The sequence below is a fragment of the Onychomys torridus genome, chromosome 1, assembly GCF_903995425.1.
Source record: "Onychomys torridus chromosome 1, mOncTor1.1, whole genome shotgun sequence".
Taxonomy (NCBI): Eukaryota; Metazoa; Chordata; class Mammalia; order Rodentia; family Cricetidae; genus Onychomys; species Onychomys torridus.
The window spans coordinates 31912576-31930442 of NC_050443.1; the positions used below are offsets into that span (position 1 = coordinate 31912576).

At 48.2% G+C, this 17867-nt stretch overlaps 1 protein-coding gene across 2 annotated transcripts in view; it reads right to left on the minus strand.

Annotated features, from left to right (window-relative positions):
• LOC118583598 (nodal modulator 1) overlaps positions 1-17867 on the minus strand; it is a 63671-nt gene that overhangs the window by 4955 nt on the left and 40849 nt on the right. For both annotated transcript variants that reach the window (XM_036187030.1, XM_036187041.1), the window contains exons 24-27: positions 12069-12196; positions 10395-10536; positions 5454-5537; positions 3539-3649 (exon numbers count right to left, since the gene is read on the minus strand). In XM_036187030.1, coding sequence (XP_036042923.1) covers positions 3539-3649; positions 5454-5537; positions 10395-10536; positions 12069-12196 — 465 coding nt within the window. The remainder of the gene's footprint in view (positions 1-3538; positions 3650-5453; positions 5538-10394; positions 10537-12068; positions 12197-17867) is intronic.

Genomic DNA, 17867 nt, shown 5'->3' on the forward strand with positions numbered 1-17867 from the left:
CACAGACTGGGTGCCTCCCAAACAGTCCAAGCTATTCAATTGTCTCACTTCTTCAGAGGGCCTGATCCAGCTGGGGGCTCCACAGCCTTTGGTTCATAGTTCCTGTGTTTCCATTCGTTTGGCTATTTATCCCTGTGATTTTCCAATCTTGGTCTCAACCATTCTCGCTCATACAATCCCTCCTCTTTCTTGACAACTGGACTCCTGGGGCTCCATCTGGGGCCTGGCCGTGGATCTTTGCATCTGCTTCCCTCAGTCATTGGATGAGATTTCTAGCACAACAGTTAGGGTGTTTGGCCAGCTGATCACCAGACTAGGTCAGTTCGGGCTTTCTCTCACCATTGCCAGTAGTCTAAAGTGGATGTATCATTGTGGATTTCTGGAGACCTGTCTAGCACTTTGCTTCTTCCTATTCCCATGGGGTCTTCATTTATCATGGTCTATTATTCCCTGTTCTCCCTCTCTGTTCTTGATCCAGCTGGGATCTCCCGCTCCCCTAAGCTCTCTTTCCCTCGAACCTTGCCCTTCATTACCCCCACTCACGTCCTGGTTGTTCATGTAGATCTCATCCATTTCTCTAGTCATTGGGCGATCCCTATGTCTTTCTTAGGGTCCTGTTTTCTAGGTAGCCTCCCTGGAGTTGTGTAGCAGTCTAGTCATCTTTGTACATCTAGTATCCTCCTCTGAGTGAGTACATACCATGTTTGTCCTTCTGAGTCTGGGTTACCTCACTCAGGATGATTTTTTCTAGATCTATCCATTTGCCTGCAAACTTCATGATGTCATTGTTTTTCTCTGCTGAGTAGTACTCCATTGTGCATATGTACCACATTTTATTTATCCATTCTTCAGTTGAAGGGCATCTAGGTTGTTTTCAGGTTCTGGCTATTACAAACAATGCTGCTATGTACATAGTTGAGCATGTGCCCTTGTGGTATGATTGAGCATTCCTTGGGTATATGCCCAAGAGTGGTATAGCTGGGTCTTGGGGGAAATTGATTCCCAATTTTCTAAGAAAGCACCACATTGATTTCCAAAGTGGCTGTACAAGCTTGCATTCCCACCAGCAGTGGAGGAGAGTTCCCCTTGCTCCACACACATCCTCTCCATCAGAAGCTGTCTTCAGTGTTTTTGATCTTAGCCATTCTAACAGGTGTAAGGTGGTATCTCAGAGTCGTTTTGATTTGCATTTCCTGGATGATTAGGGATATTGAGCAATTCCTTAAATGTCTTTCAGCCATTTGAGCTTCCTCTGTTGAGAATTCTGTTTAGTTCTTTTTTTTTTTTTTTAATGTGGAGCTGAGGATCGAACCCAGGGCCCTGCACTTGCTAGGCAAGCACTCTACCACTGAGCTAAATCCTCAACCCTCTGTTTAGTTCTATAGCCCATTTCTTAATTGGACTATTGGGCATTTTGAAGTCTAATTTCTTGAGTTCTTTATATATTCTGGATATCAGCCCTCTGTCAGATGTGGGGTTGGTGAAGACCTTTTCCCATTCTGTAGGCTGTCGCTTTGTCTTGTTGACCGTGTCCTTTGCTCTACAAAAGCTTCTCAGTTTCAAGAGGTTCCATTGACTGATTGCTGCTCTCAGTGTCTGTGCTACTGGTGTTATATTTAGGAAGTGATCTCCTGTGCCAATGCGTTCTAGAGTTCTTCCTACTTTCTCTTCTATCAGGTTCAGAGTAGCTGGATTTATGTTGAGGTCTTTGATCCACTTGGACTTAAGTTTTGTGCACGGTAATAGATATGGCTCTATTTGCAGCCTTCTACACATTGACATCCAGTTATGCCAGCACCATTTGCTGAAGATGCTTTCTTTTTTCCATTGTACAGTTTTGGCTTCATTGTCAAAAATTATATGTTCATAGGTGTGCGGGTTAATGTCAGGATGTTCAATTCGATTCCATTGGTTCACGTGTTGGTTTTTATGCCAGTACCAAGCTGTTTTTATTCCTGTAGCTCTATAGTAGAGCTTGAGGTCAGGGATCATGATGCCTCCAGAGGTTGTTTTATTGTACAGGATTCTTTTGGCTATCCTGGGTTTTTTGTTTTTCCATATGAAGTTGAGTATTATTCTTTCCAGGTCTGTGAAGAACTGTGTTGGTATTTTGATGGTGATTGCATTGAATCTGTAGATTGCTTTTGGTAAGATTGCCATTTTTACTATGTTAATCCTGCCTATCCATGAGCATGGGAGATATTTCCATTTTCTAACATCTTTAATTTCTTTTTTCAGGGAATTAAAGTTCTTGTCATATAGGTCCTTCACTTGCTTAGTTAGAGTTACCCCAAGGTATTTTATATCATTTGTGGCTATTGTACAGGGTGATGTACCTCTGATTTCCTTCTCAGCCTGTTTGTCGATTGTATATAGGAGGGCTACTGATTTTTTTTAGTTGACCTTGTATCCTGCTATGCAACAAGCACTTATAAACCATGTTGTCCACCAAGCTCCAGAGAGCTGAAGGACTTATCCTGAGGCGGGCTCAGCATCTCCCAGCTTATCTCACCCTGTGACCTAATCCACTGGGACCTGATGGAGAAGTGTGTGCTGTAGCCTTTGGTCTGCAGCTGCATCCAGACAGGCTCCAGTTCTGCACTGACCTGTAGGGACAGTGGCCATCCTCTCTACCGTGACTGGGGTGCAGGAGGGAGCCACAGTCCTGGCCCACAGCAGAGGCTAGGAGGACTCCATCCTTGCCTGCCTCCAGGCCATGCCTAAGACCATGTCTGTGCTCTGGCTGCATTCAGTATCACAGGTAAATTTTAATCCATTGGCTACATTAAAACTTTAGGTGATTTCAGCTGACTCTGATTTCTCGGTTTTTTAAGATTGAAAAGTGATTTGAACCCTGAGCCAAAATTTTAGCATGGCAGCAACCAGGCGGCATGAGGCCGTGGTGCCATCCTCACCCTGCACCAGCCCCTCCCCGGCAGAGTGTGACCATTCAGTCCACACTCACCTCCAGGGCATTCTGACACTATCCACCCACCCCACACAGACGCCATACAGTCCCGTGCCGAGCAGCCAAATCTTTCACTGCATTCTGAGTGTACCGCCCAGACCAGGGACAAACCATGAACCTCCCAGAGATCATAGGCCTGTTATAAAAGCTCTCCATTTCCCATGGATCTTGTCAGAGCTGGGAGAAAGGTTCTAGTTTAAAGGAGAGACCCAAGGAACATGGGGTGCTATGTGTAGCCAAGACAGGAAGATGAGCAGTCCCCCCACTGCCCGACTAGGCCATGCTCAGCACCCGGCTAGGAGAATGAACTGCATGAGGTACACTGTCTAAAATTACCCTCCAGTGGGCACTCCATTGTGCTGAGCCTTCGTGGGACTTCACTGCAATCTGCCCGATTAAAGACATTCTGCCACCCCAAACTGGACTCTCCCCCATTACTCAATAATCAGCTCCAAATCCAGCTGTCTGGCCTGCTCCCTCTATAGCAAACTAAAGCCAGAGCCAGCTGGGACCAACCTGTCTCCCACTGAATCTGAGGACAAACTCTGCCTCTGAAGGTGTTGGTCTTACCCACAACGTGGAAAGATACTCAGAAGAAGTAATCACATTTCCACTCAAGTCGAACTGGTTGATCTGCCGGAAAACTATGATGTTCACGTCATCCACGTCATTGTTTCCAACCTGAAGCGAGAGGGTGGCACTTACATCTATAGAAGCTTCTTCCAACCTAGGGAAGGAATGGGTCTGTCCAAGGTCACACACAGCGCAGCCTCTGCCTGGCCCACAGACCCAGCGGTACTACACAAGTATGGTGTTTATTTTCTAAGTTTTTACTACCCACCAACCTATTTTAAAAGCTTGCCTGGCTGTCCATGCCAACCCTGTGTGGTGACCAGAGAGCTCACCTTTCTTTCAGACCTGCTTGACTACAGTCCACACTGCTGCCTGGGAGCCTGGCCTGAGCCACCAGAGCATGAAAAGTCCAACTATGAAGCACGCTGGTGTGAGATGCAGTTGCCCAGTTGTTTAAAATGGCAGATGCCATCAACTCAGTTCCCAGCAGCAAGTCCTACAGGGCCTGCCCCTCTATGCCAAGTGCCTTCAGGCCTCCACAGGCAGCTCAGGGCCCAGAAGCCCTCCAGTCCAGCCAGAGGGAAGAGCAGCACTGTAACGGTGTCTGAGCTGCTTCCTGTGAATGACGGGGGTCAAAAGCCCGCAGCTGATAGGCCCCGCTACTGTTGTTTCATCAAACCTGTTTATGCCCACAGACCTGTGCCTCTCTCAACCTCGGCCAGGGCGGTGTATTTTTGTGGTGGACAGTGGCTAATGCAGACTCACAACGGATCACAGTCCTGAGAGCCAGCGACTGTGAGTGCTCATGCCTAAGGGGCATCTGCATCAAGTCCCCACCGCCACTCAGGACTCGGGACACAGTGGGAAGGACAGCCATCAGGTGCTATCTTCTGGCGTGAGACGGCAGCCGTACAGGATGAACTGACAGCAGCTGTAACAGCTGGACAGGACAAGCCAGTCAAAACTGTAGCACAGATGGGAGGGTGGAGCTATAAATCCCAGGACCTAGCTCAGGAGCTGTGAGCAGCCGGGCTCCTGGGGAAGGAAGAGGCACTTTCCTTTGGGGTGTGGCCACCGACAGGCAGCCCTGCTCCAGGGGACGGCCACACAGCGTGTATGTGTGGACAGCACTGACTCAGTGGGCCATTGAAATAAAAAGACAGGATTTGGGAGGGGGTTAGAAGGAGGGAAGGAGAGAGGCAGATTTAAAATACATTGTACATATGCACAAAGTTATCAAAAAATAAATAAAAATATTAAAAAGTTTTTTAAAAAGACCCTCTCCTTTGTGGGTTGTGGAGACAGGTCGGTATGGTGGCCAACCTGTAATCCCAGCACTCAGGAAGGGGACACGGGGGTCCCCGGGGCAAGCTGGCTGAATCCGTGAGTTCCAGGCTCCGCAAGAGACTCTACTTCAGTAAACAGAGCAATCAAGGGAGATGCCTGACACTGACCTGCGGCTTCCCCACACATCTTCCTATGTGTACACCCCACACATCTTCCTATGTGTACACCCCACACATCTTCCTATGTGTACACCCCCCACATCTTCCTATGTGTACACCCCACATCTTCCTATGTGTACACCCACACATCTTCCTATGTGCACACCCACACATCTTCCTATGTGCACACCCACACATCTTCCTATGTGTACACCCACACATCTTCCTATGTGTACACCCACACATCTTCCTATGTGTACACCCCACATCTTCCTATGTGTACACCCACACATCTTCCTATGTGTACACCCACACATCTTCCTATGTGCACACCCCACACTAGAAAGAGCCTCACTCGTGCGGATGCTCTCTGAACTGGGGTTTACAACCCTACCCCGCAGGAGCACTGCAGGGTCTCAGATCAGGGAAGGAAGCCAAGGCCGAGTCAGGGCAGGAGCGGTACTTACCTCGATTACCCGATGGTGGGGCAGCGCCCGCTCGATGTGGTCATTGCCTTCCGCCTTCAGCTGCACGTGGTACATGCACCCTGGCTGCGAAGACACCGGCTGTTACTTCTCCACAAAGCCTGTCACGCATGCCCTGAGTGTGGCTTTGCTGCAAGTGACACCACACAGCACATCTCTGCCCCCACTCCTCAGCCCACACCCCACTCCCCAGCCTGCATCCCCACTTCTCCCACTTCCCAGCCCGCACCCCCACTTCCCAGCCTGTACCCCCACTTCCCCCACTTCCCGGCCCACACCCCCACTTCCCGGCCCACACCCCCACTCCCCGGCCCGCACCCCCACTCCCCGGCCCACACCCCCACTCTCTGAGGAGGCCCTGTAGACGCCATCCCTACTGCGGTCTCTCCAGTCATTCACCCACACTTCCTGACTCAGAGGGTTAAACGTGGCTTGTTCCCGATTTCAAACTTTATCTTTATTCTCCTAGACTCTTCCTCCTCTGTGCTCAACCCTGACCTGTACACGGGTCCAGTGATTACTGGAACCACACTGCTGATCCTTACAACAGACAAGATCTCAGGCAAGCAGGATTTGAGGCTTTTTTCTTAGAAAAATAAAAAATAAAAATAAAATAAATGTTCTGATTCACATCTGTTCTATTACGCAATTTTACAGGACCAGAATATTGTAAAGGCTCTGGTATCAACTTCCAGCCACCAAGAGCACAGCTCTAGAGTCAAGTCCTAAAGCACCGGGTTAAGGCCTCAGGTGTCTGTGGGCCTCTGGGAGGAGAAAAACCCAGGGCGGATGGTTATTTTAGAGCAGCCCAGACTGGGTAGCGGAGCTCTGCAGCTCTGAGCACTGCTGTGCGGGCAGAGTGAGGCTCAAGCCCACAGCAGCCTCTGGCCTTCTCCTTTTAGGTCATGTTTTTATATGTTGCTTGAATTCTACAAAGAGCAGATGAGGCCTAACAAAGACAAGAAGTCTCTTACTAAAAACAAAATACTATGCCAAAGATGTCCACAGACCCCAAACATCACTGCTATTGGCTGCCTTCTACAAAATAAAAATACTATGCCAAAGATGTCCACAGACCCCCAACATCACTGCTATTGGCTGCCTTCTACAAAATAAAAATACTATGCCAAAGATGTCCACAGACCCCAAACATCACTGCTATTGGCTGCCTTCTACAACTTGGTGGTAAGAACCTATTGCTAAGATACCACCTACTGATGTCACAGAACACTGAGAGATCTAGTTGGTACTCACCTGGAAGTCTCATCCCTACTGGCTAGTGTGGTGATATTTTATCTGTGTCTCCCAATAAAGCTTCTCTGAGGATCAGAGGAAAAGCCAGCCACTACAGAAAACACAGAAGTCAGGCGGTCGTGGCGCACGCCTTTAATCCTAGCACTCAGGAGGCAGAGATCCATCTGGATCTCTGAGTTCAAGGCCACACTGGGAACAGAGCCAGGCATGGTGGCACACACCTTTAATCCCAGCACTAACCATAAACGTCTGGAGGTCTGTACAGACAGACAGGAAGTGACAGAGCTGGGCAGGAAGAGGAAGTGATGTAGCTGGGTGGAGAGGAAGTGAGATGGCAGAAGAGAAAGGCATATAGACATGGGTATACAGGAAGTAGTCTCTTTGGAAGCTGTGGAGCTGGTGAGATGAGGTTAGCTGTGGATTTCCCTAATTCCTCTGATCTCTCAGATTTTAACCCTGATATCTGGCTCCAGGTTTTTTATTAATAAGACCACTTAACACTTTGTTCTACAGGCTAGCATTCTTAGGGCTGGAAGATGCTGTGCACAATACCAGAGGAGAAGAGTAATTCTCAGCCTCACCTAACTGCAAACCCCACAAGCAGGAGTAAGCAATCACATTTCACTTTATTTTACGATTTCTGGGTTTAGGGCCCGCTCCACAGCATGGAACCCACACCTGACAGGGCAGTAGACAGTCGTGGCCTGGGGAAACCGACTGCCAGTATAATGTAAATGAGCACAGCAATCAAATGACTCCTGCTGTAGTCACAGGTCAGGCCTCACTAACCCACACCCGAGAAGCTACTTCCTCCTGCAGATGGTAATTAACATGGAAGTTCACCGCTGCACAACTGCAGCAAGAGACTTGGGATTGCTCAGCCCTAAATGGGATGTCTGTGCCCAGAGGCCTATGTAGAAAAGCAGGTAGGAAGACTCTAAGAGCCAGGGGTAGTACATGGCGTCAGGGAAACAGTTTTCTGGATACAATAGTGCAGACATACATATGAACTCACAGACTATGACAGTATGCATAAGACCTACTGTGTAAGCCAGACAAAAACCCAGCATGGAGAGAGGGGCCCACAAAGACCAACCCATAACCAAGAAGCTCTTTGTAACTGCTACTTTTGGGGATGAGGAAAAATCAGTTTTTTCCAATCAACTGACACCAGGTACATCATCCACACTCCAGGTCATGTCCTGTGCCCAGGAGCAGTCAGCCAACACAAATTGAATCCCATAATTTATTTCAGCTTTTTTGGGAGTCTTTTTGAAGAGAGAAAAGACATAAAATTGGGTGAGTAGGAAGGTAGAGAGGAACAGGGAGGAGCTGGAGGAAGGAAAGAATATGATCAAAATACATTGAATAAAACCTTCAAAGAATAAATAAAACATTATTAAAAATAAAACACTGTGAAGCCAGTTAAAAGTAAGACCACACTCAGACACGTGTTCAATTAGGCCTAGGAGTTCTAGTCAGTTACTGGCACCTTGAGGGGAGGGGACTCAAAGAGAGGAGAGATGGTACTATTGATCTAGAAATAGTGGCCACTGCCAGGGCTAGGCTACAATCCTTCCCAACCCTTAGCTAGCTGTCCCAGGGATGTGCCTACAGCTGGCTCTGGCGGCTGTGCTGGCCAGCTACGTCAACCTGACACAAGCTAGGGTCATTCAGGAAGAGAAAATGCCTTCACAAGATGAGCCAGCAGGCTACTCGGCAGAGCAGTTTCTTAGTGACTAATAGGGAAGGCCCAGTCCAACCAAGGTGGGTAGGCCATCCCTGGGCTGGTGGTCCTGGATGCTGGAAGCAGGCTGAATAAGCCAGAGGGAAGTATTGTGCAATATATTCAATCACACTGTGAACCCCAAATTTCCATAATTAAATAAAATTAACCTTGGTTCATGGGGTAGAGCCAGCAATTCCAATTGACCGGAATTAGCCATAGGGTCTAGAGGAGCCAGAAATATGGATAGAGAGATGCACAGGACAGAGCAGGGTGGGACTTGGGGTTTCAAGTTTTTCTTTTTGGGTTGGTACTGGTCTCTTGCTGGGTCTTTGTCCAAAAAGGAAGGTCAGCTGGTTGCTTCTCGGCTTCTCTCATCTAGCAGGTTTTCACCCCCACATCTGACTATCAATCTTTGTTGGTAAACAGAACGATAGAGACTTAGTTTAAACCTATATCTCATGACATCAGCGGAGCCAGGGCCATGGGACTGGAAGTCCCTCCAGGCCATGAGCCTCAGTGGCTGGCAGGGCGCTGACTGCGGGACCATGGGGTCGCAGATGGGAGTTGAAATATCAGTACATTAAGGTACAGCCCCTAAGCTGACAGAAAGCGTCAGGGAAGCAAGGCAGTAAGCAGCACTCCTCCATGGCCTCTGATCAGCTCCTGCCCTGTTTGAATTCTTGCCCTGACTTCCTTTGATGATGAACAGTAATGTGAAAGCATAAGCAAAGTAAACGCTTTCCTCTTCAGCTTGATTTTGGTCATGAAACAACCCTGACTGAGAGAGGCCATGTCTAAAGGTGCAGCTTTTTTCCAGAGATGCCTCCACAGGCACTCCGGCCTTCGAGGCGAAATGAATAAATGCAGCCAGGAGCTCACCACCTAAGTGGAGCTGAAATCCTTCACCTAAGAAGGCATCGCCAGCTTGCCCCGCTCTGGAGAAGACTCACACGTGGTGTGAGGTCTTTCCTCTGGAAGCACACACTGCCCCCGTGAGCACGTCACTAAAGAAGTACCAATGAACTAACACGGTGGGGGAAGACAGCTGTGGCGAGCAGGAATCACCACCACGGAGAAGGGGGCCGTGTTCAGTTTAATGAAATCAAATGTGTTAACTGGGAAATGAGAGCAAACCGGGCCAGCAGGACCCTGGGGACAAAGGTGACACACAGCTCTCACTCTACAGCCCCAGACGGAAGAAAGCTGCTCAGTGCAGGGAGGGCCACCTGGGGAGGCTCTGCTCAGCCTGCACCATTACCATTACTACAGACAGCCGCGCTGTCAGGGCCAATACTCTCACCTCACTGCAAACACCAAGCGAGCAGATGAACGTGTGCACAACTTAAACTGCAGGATAAAGGCACCACAGTCCCAAAGCCAAGAGTCGTGGTTCAGTGGCCCGATGAACAAGTGGTTCCTTTGTGCCATACAGTGAAGCCATGTTTTTATTTTCCCTTAACTAGTTAACGTTTAAAAATCAGGAATTGGGACCGTGTAGAGATGGTGGTTAAGGAATTTTTTTCAATAAAATATGGTGAGGAGGCTTCTCTTTTCAAAGTTATAACCACTTGGCAATGCTGTTTATACTCATAGTCAGTGTAACCTGCAGCTGAGCAACAGGCCCAGGCCTTTATCCGTGCCATGCCCTCCAGTCCTGACCACTCCGTTTTCCCAGCACCTTAGCCAATCACTCACAGTGCCCCTCGGTTTCATAGCCCTGGCATACACCACAAGCACTCAGCCCCGGACAAAGCTACACCAATCCCCCTTTAGAGGCCTTATTTTCCCACTGACCAAGCCAGGCATGTTGGCTAAACACACCGTGTCAGCTGCAATGGGGACTCTAGAGTCCCACCTCCATCCTGTGGCCCCAGGCTGTCCCACAGGGACACCACTGACAGCGAGAGGAAAAAGCCAACAAAACACACAGCCTCCCTCACCAGCAGTCCACGTAACCGGAACCTGCCATCCTCATCCGTCACGGTGTCTTCTCCGTAAATGCTACAGTCCTTCTGCCCCACAGCTTCCACCGCGACACCCTGCTCTGGGTCTCCATTTAAAGAGGACACTGTGCCGTAGCAGCTGGTGCGACAAAAGAAGAGGTGGCACATGGCACCCTCAGTCCTCGGAAGCACAAGGGACTGTGTTTACCGAGGGTTAGAGGGCAGAACCGCTCTGCGGGGACAGGTCCACAGCCAGGCTCTGCAGCGGGACCGGCCAGCAGCAGGACATGCTGTAATCAACTGCTCCTGTACATGTGGAAGTCCACTCCAGGAGGCTATAACATAGGGGCTAAACCGCCTTCATCCTTGCTAATCTTCAATTTCAATATGAAGCATTCAATAATGTAAATAACTCATGAGGATTTTCATACCACATAATTGGTTGAAATGGTCCATTTTCTATACCTAATCTTTCTGATTATCCTTCATCCCAAGTGCTTATGTAAACATGTATGTGTGTGTACATGTGCACAGGCTGTACCTATCCTCTGTCCAGCCACTCAACTGTAGTTGGAATTTGCATACATCGCCTCGGGGACTACTGAGAAGAAATGCAAACTCTGGGTGTCTCCCGGAAACGGAGCTGGGGATCAAGGAGGCAAGAATAAAAATGTCATTTATTCATTTACTTGTTTATTTGGAGGGATTTCTTGTTGCTGTTGTTTTGGTTCCATTTGATTCGGGATGTTTTGAGGCAAGGTCTCTCTATGTAGCCCTGGCTGTCTCGGAACTCAAAACTGGCTGGCCTTAAAACGTGGAGATTTCCCTGCCAATGTCTCAGATTCAAGGAGCGTACCATCATTCCCAGCCAAGAAAGGTAATTTCCATTGTCTACCCTTTTCCAACATTTGCAAGTTCTACTTGAGTTATATTTCCTCCTCTTTAAAAATGTAATCATAGAAGCTGGGCAGTGGTGGCACACGCCTTTAATTCCAGCACTCGGGAGGCAGAGCCAGGTGGATCTCTGTGAGTTCGAGGCCAGCCTGGGCTACAGAGTGAGTTCCAGGACAGTCAGGACTACACAGAAAAACCCTTACTCGAAAAACAAACAAACAAAAAAAGTAATCATAGTCATAGTATCATAGTTAAAACATTTTTTAAAAACATACACTTTGTAGTAAGGCACTAGACTTCTACAGACTAGTTTTCAAAAAGCATGCTGGTGATAGGACAGCAGGTGACACACTGGGGCGGGGGAGACCCTGGAAAGAGGGCAGGAAGTGGGGGACACTGGGAGGAGGGCGGGAAGTGGGGGACACTGGGAGGAGGGCGGGAAGTGGGGGACACTGGGAGGAGGGCGGGAAGTGGGGGACACTGGGAGGAGGGCGGGAAGTGGGGGGCACTGGGAGGAGGCAGGAGGTGAAGGACACTGGGAGGAGGCAGGAGGTGAAGGACACTGGGAGGAGGCAGGAGGTGAAGGACACTGGGAGGAGGCAGGAGGTGAAGGACACTGGGAGGAGGCACAGCAGTCACCTATGCATTGCAAGGAAGAAGAGTCACCTCTCTGCTCTCTACCTTATCTCAAATTCCTCCCCCAATTCAGTCACCGTGAAGCCTGGGGGAGATCTGAGCCCCAGTGCGCCCACCTACAGCCTGGGGGAGGGCACGCACCTGTAGGCAGTTCGGAAGCCAGTGATGGTGATCCTCAGGTTCTGCCCCTCCTGAACTTCTATCATCTGCGAGGATGGTTCAAAGCGGAACTCCTTCATCATAGGTTTGAAGTAGTACTGGCCCGGGCTCTGCCAAGAGACAGGCACAATCAAGATGGCTGCCACACTGTAGATGGCTTTAATCACAATGAGGCACAATCACTGTTGGCATTCTGGCCCGCCCCTGGGGGACTCGCCCCACGTCCTGGCGTAAGGCCTCCTTTGGGGAAAGACCCCTTCCTTCTTCCTCTCCCCGTTTCTTGCCATGAGGTGTGCACACCTCTGCTTCCTCTCCCTTTCTGTTTTCCTCTCTCCCTCTCTTTCTTTCCCTATCTACTTTTCCAACGGGAGGACCACTGGGACTCTTCACCCTATTGGTAAGATTCCTCCCTCCCCTTCTGGCCACTTTCCACGAGTGAGGGTTCATCTAGACTGTGGTTTCTCGAAATTCCATTACTGGCAACCACTTGTCTTGGGGCTTCCAGCCCTCCAGCCCCATACGGTAACAGCTTGCGCCCACTCACTCCACGGCCCATAGCAATCCAATGGCTATCTTCAGCTGTTATGGTCTTTGATGACCCTCCAGGACATTGCAGGTTAGTCTGCTGGACCTTCTACCTCACTGTGGAAAATGTGCCTACCACCTACCCTCTATCCAGGCTCTAGCCTGCTGGAGTCCTTCCCTAGCTGGGCTCCTCACACTCCTCTAGTCTCTGCCAAAGCAGTTACATCACCACCTGTCACCAGGTCCCTTTCTACGGCATGTACACCCTTTAACACTGCCCACCAGGCAAAGCCCATTCTCTTTGCCTATCGCTTGCCTGTGACTGCTCTCCTTCTTTGTAGGTTCATCCCCAGCCCCTTGCTTAATTCTGGTTCCAGGACCTCATATTCCTGTTCCGCCTGCGGACCCTGGCACTGCCATTTTCCCGCAGCTGTCTGTCCTTCTTGCCCTTCGAAGCTCCAGCTGACCAGGGAAGGGTTGGGCTCCCTGACTTGCTGTGGGAGCCAGCGGGGGAGGGGGGAGGAATGGGTACGAGACACAACGACAACTTCAGCCAGGGCTCTCCTGGTGGATGATGTGCACAAACCTGAGCCTTGCCCCAGGTTGACAGGTGGGCCAAGAGCTGGTACATTGGGAGACCCAGGCCTCTCCGGCAAAAGGGATGGTGGACAAGCCGCAAAAACGCCTGGCCACTTGACTGTATTTCTGCCTAATTTTTAAACACTTGAGGTTCTCTGTTCCTTATGTGTTCAATTGGCCTTGGAGGAAAAAACAAAACAAAAAAAAAACCCCACATGACTGTAGTGGGTAGCCAGTCCAGCTTTGACTTGGAAATACCACCCCCTTTGAGGCTTTGGCAACTGTCACACCTACAAGGCGGAGCCAAGAGAGGACCCTTGAAGACCTGAAATTCAGATGGGCCGGCTCTCTTGGTTCCTGGACCCTGGACGCTGGAGATAGACCGAGCAGAGTTCTCCAGAGAACACCGCTGGACTATGCCATACCTTTCCCAGACCCTGTTACCTATCCCTTCATATGTAAGTTACCCCACAAAATAAACCTCCCTTTTAACTATGTGGAGTGGCCTTAATAATTTCACCAATACATTACCATGTATATTTGATAAGGGCAATCACGTGGTCGGGGGCATCTGAGGTCAAAGACATTTGGCTTTGTTACCATTTTTGATGTGGTCGCAGCCTGCCTCTCCCAAGTCTCCACCCTGTTATGGCAGATCTGCTCCCTTCCCGCCCATACCAGGACTGCTTTCTGATTTCTTTCTGGTAGCTTTCCAGTTTGCTATAGTATACGAGTCAGAGAGGAAGAGGCCAGCTTCACCCTGCTCAGCACACACTGATTCTTCCTTACCTTAAGATTTATAAATTTATTTTATTAGATATGATTAAAAAATCTGTTAAAATTAAAAAATTAAAACTGTTAACACTGGGAATTAAGACAATGCTTGTTGAATTAAATTTAAATAAAATTAAATTTAAAGATATTAAAGCTACAGCTCAATGCTTTTATACACAAGATTACACCTTGCTCTGGCAGCCAAACTTTATATCTTAAGAGTCACCCAGATGATAATGGTTTGATTATGGTTGTGCCATATTTTCTTCCTTTTAAAATAAAAGAGAATACTTTATTTTTGATATTGCAGGAAGATATTTGAGAGATTTAAGTGCTTCAGATTACTTTTCAAATAGATGATTTAAATGCTTCACATTACTGTTGAAATGGATGATTTAAATGCTTCAGATTACTGTTCAAATAGATGATTTAAATGCTTCAGATTACTTTCCCCTTCTATGATATTATTATATTAAGGTTTCAAAAGTTCAGATTTTAACATTAATAGAATTCTGATACTGCTTGGGTCACAAGCTCAGGATTTAAATTTTTTCTTGGTTGTCTTCTAAATATAAACTTAAACTTCTCATCAGGCCAAAGACATCTCTGTCCAATCTGTACCTGGCTCTCTCTAAACAAAAAATGTACATATCCTTTAACCCAAATCTGTAATTTTGCTAAGACTCAAAGGTATGAGCCTAAATACCCATTGTCTGCTTTTCTATGATTTGGATTTCAATACTGATTGGTAATACTAATATATCTAAGTCCTTCTATAAAATAAGAATTCATTTAAGCTTCAGAGGATCAAAAGAAGCCAATGGATCCAGTTCACAGAGGTCAAAAGGACTCCAGATAAGTAGTAGAACAGTCCAGCTTGAGTTTTCAAATTCCTCCCCATCCCAATTACTAAGGCTGTAGGCATAAAGGTTCCAAATAAGTTAGTAAATTTTAACTTTTACCTCTAGTCTGTCTGCTTTAGCAGGCTTCCACTTGGCTGGCGCATCCAAGCGTCAATGGCTGACTGCAACCTGCCCAAGGACCACGAGCTCTGACTTGCTGAAGGCTGATACGAGGGTGTCAGTTCGCCCAAACGTAATTGTTCCCTGTCTCTACAGCCAGCTCAGATGACCGCATACTTCTGATAAGTAGCCCATTGCCTGGGTTCCCTCCTTACCTTTGACGAGGCTCTTGGCCTACCTAGGCTCTGACCAGCGGTGCCCCATTTCAGCTTGAAGCAGCTATAGAAGAGTACACTGTCCTCCCACCCCCCAAAACAGGCTAAAAGGCTATGTCAAAGAGAAACTCCCTGGCATAGGGGAAGAAACATCTACCTATAGTGCCCACTGATACCCTAAAAAACTGGGACCAGAGTTGTCAATTAATAGACTTATTAACTAAAATGGTTCTGCAATAAGATAAGACACTTGACCTTCTTTATGCAGAACCAAAAAGGTATTATATGACCTTAAGAAATTATTATTTCAGTATAAATCATTCAGGATTATAATCAGGCTGTACTCAAAGATCAAAATTACAGGCCCTTAAAAAATAATAGTACAAGAATGTATAAATACAAGTAGCCTCCTTGTCTTTGCTACCATTGGTAAGCTTGTAACTGATTAGGAAAACTGTATATCCAGATTTAACTTATATATGCTCTTGGAGTTAATTTAGATAGACCTAACAGATTTTGTTCCCCGAGTTCTCAAGCACCTATAGAGATCTGAGAATATGGCATTTAATATAAAAGGTTTTTTATGACAGAGAGACGTGTCAGCTCCTGGCAACATCCCGTATCTCCTCCAAGAAGATGGATGGCTGCAGAAGAACTTCCACCCGGAAGCTAATGGCAAGGCTGGCCATGCAGTAAAAAGCTGAGATCCTGTCCAGACTGTGAATAAGTGAACAATGGAGGACCCTGATTGCCCCATACTGCAAAGTCAAGATGAGTCAGTTTCCCCAAATTTCTACTCCACAAATCTGATAATCTGTCAGATCTTCTGGGCTTAGCTGCTGAACAAGTGCTGTCTTTGGAGAGACTTGGGAGTGCTACCCTAGGTAGCTGGAAAGCTGCCTCACTTCTTAAATTTATCCTTCTAGATCTGACGATGCTTGAGTAGGGTACCAGTTTAACAGCCCCAGCCCCAAGACTACAAGCACCTTGATAGCTCATTTGTAAGTTTCCTGTTAAAAATACAGACGGGTATGCCTCATTCACAGGCTTCATGGTACAGGATAGACTGGTTTCAGATATAAATCTGGAGGTTCAAAGTTTTAATATTGATAAATGCTGTTTTGATAAACTGATACAGCATTGGCTACAAACAGTTCTTAAGAGTCTTAAATTTCTATGAACTTTTATTCCTTTTGCTATGACACCAGGATGTAAATCTGTCCCCGCTGTCTGACAGATACATGCAGGCTTCTGGGAAAAGTTCTGCTACTGCATCAAGACATCTGGCCTGATGAAAACTGACCATCTCCAGAGCCCATTTTGACCCTGCCCATTGTCCAGCAGATTTGCAGTTTCCCCCTGCCTGGGCCAAGGCCAACCCACAGAGGGTCCTCCAGACACGCCACCAGCCCCTGCACCAGCTCTGAGGGGGGACGTCAACCACCAACAGGACACCAACTGGGATGGATGCACCCCCACCTCCAGAGAAACAACAGATATGATGGTTCCTGTACTCTTAAAAAACACGTCATCCTTCCAGGCGGTGGTGGCGCACGCCTTTAATCCCAGCACTCGGGAGGCAGAGCCAGTCGGATCTCTGTGAGTTCGAGGCCAGCCTGGGCTACCAAGTGAGTCCCAGGAAAGGGGCAAAGCTACACAGAGAAACCCTGTCTCGAAAAACCAACCCCCACCCCAAAAAAAAAACACGTCATCCCTCAATTCACTGTGGGTACCACCTCTCCAGGCTCAAGCATGCACCTACTCAGCAACCAGAACGTGATTCTCCAAGATGTCCCAATAAAGGGACTTCTTGTGTCTCACACCTTCACCCTTGCCTCTTCTGTATAACCAGGGCACTCCTCTGTTCCATTCTCTCTGGCAGTTACCACTCTTCCCATGGCTAGGCCCCTCATGAGGCCAATGATAACAATCCGCTTTTTCCCCTTGCAACCTGTCTCCTCAGCTCCCTCAAAGAACAGATGCCTGAGGTCTCCACGCCTGAGATCTTCACAACGACAACGAACTGAACTCTCCGCTCACACCTCCCGCTGTGTGTGACCCAACTCCCAACTTCCCCCCATACTTCACTCCTTGTCAGCAGGAAGCAGTCTCCGAGAATTCAGCGCCCTTATTCCCTCACTTGCTATCTATAACTCACCTTTTTACAATAATCAAAACGGAGGAATGTTGGCATTCTGGCCCACCCCTTGGGGACCCGCTCTGCGTCCTGACATAAAGCCTCCTTTAGGGAAAACCCCCTCGCTTCTTCTTCTTCCTCTCCCCCTTCCCCTCTTCTTGCCATGAGGTGTGAACGCCTCCGCTTTCCCTCTTCCTCTCCCTTTCTTTCTTCCTCTCTCCCTCCTTCCCTCTAGCTGTCTATTATAATAAACTTCTTCGTGGATGCTGTGCCTGGGGTATGAGTAACTTTCTACTGTGCTATGCTGACCACCCCCATGTCTGCATGGCATGTCTCCCCCACCCACTGGGGCATCTTGGCCCAGCCCACCAGGGCCTCCCATGCGCCATATCATTATTATCAGGACAGAGCGCCAGAGCCTCCAGAAACACAGAATGGCCACCCTATTCCTGCAATGTGTAGACCGGGAGTTGCTGCTCCCACCATTAGCCCTCAACAAAGCACTGGCCAGGCCTGGGACTCCACCTCCAATGAAAACTTGGTCCTTTACACATGGAGTGGACTTTGAAGAAGAAACACAGGCAAGCAA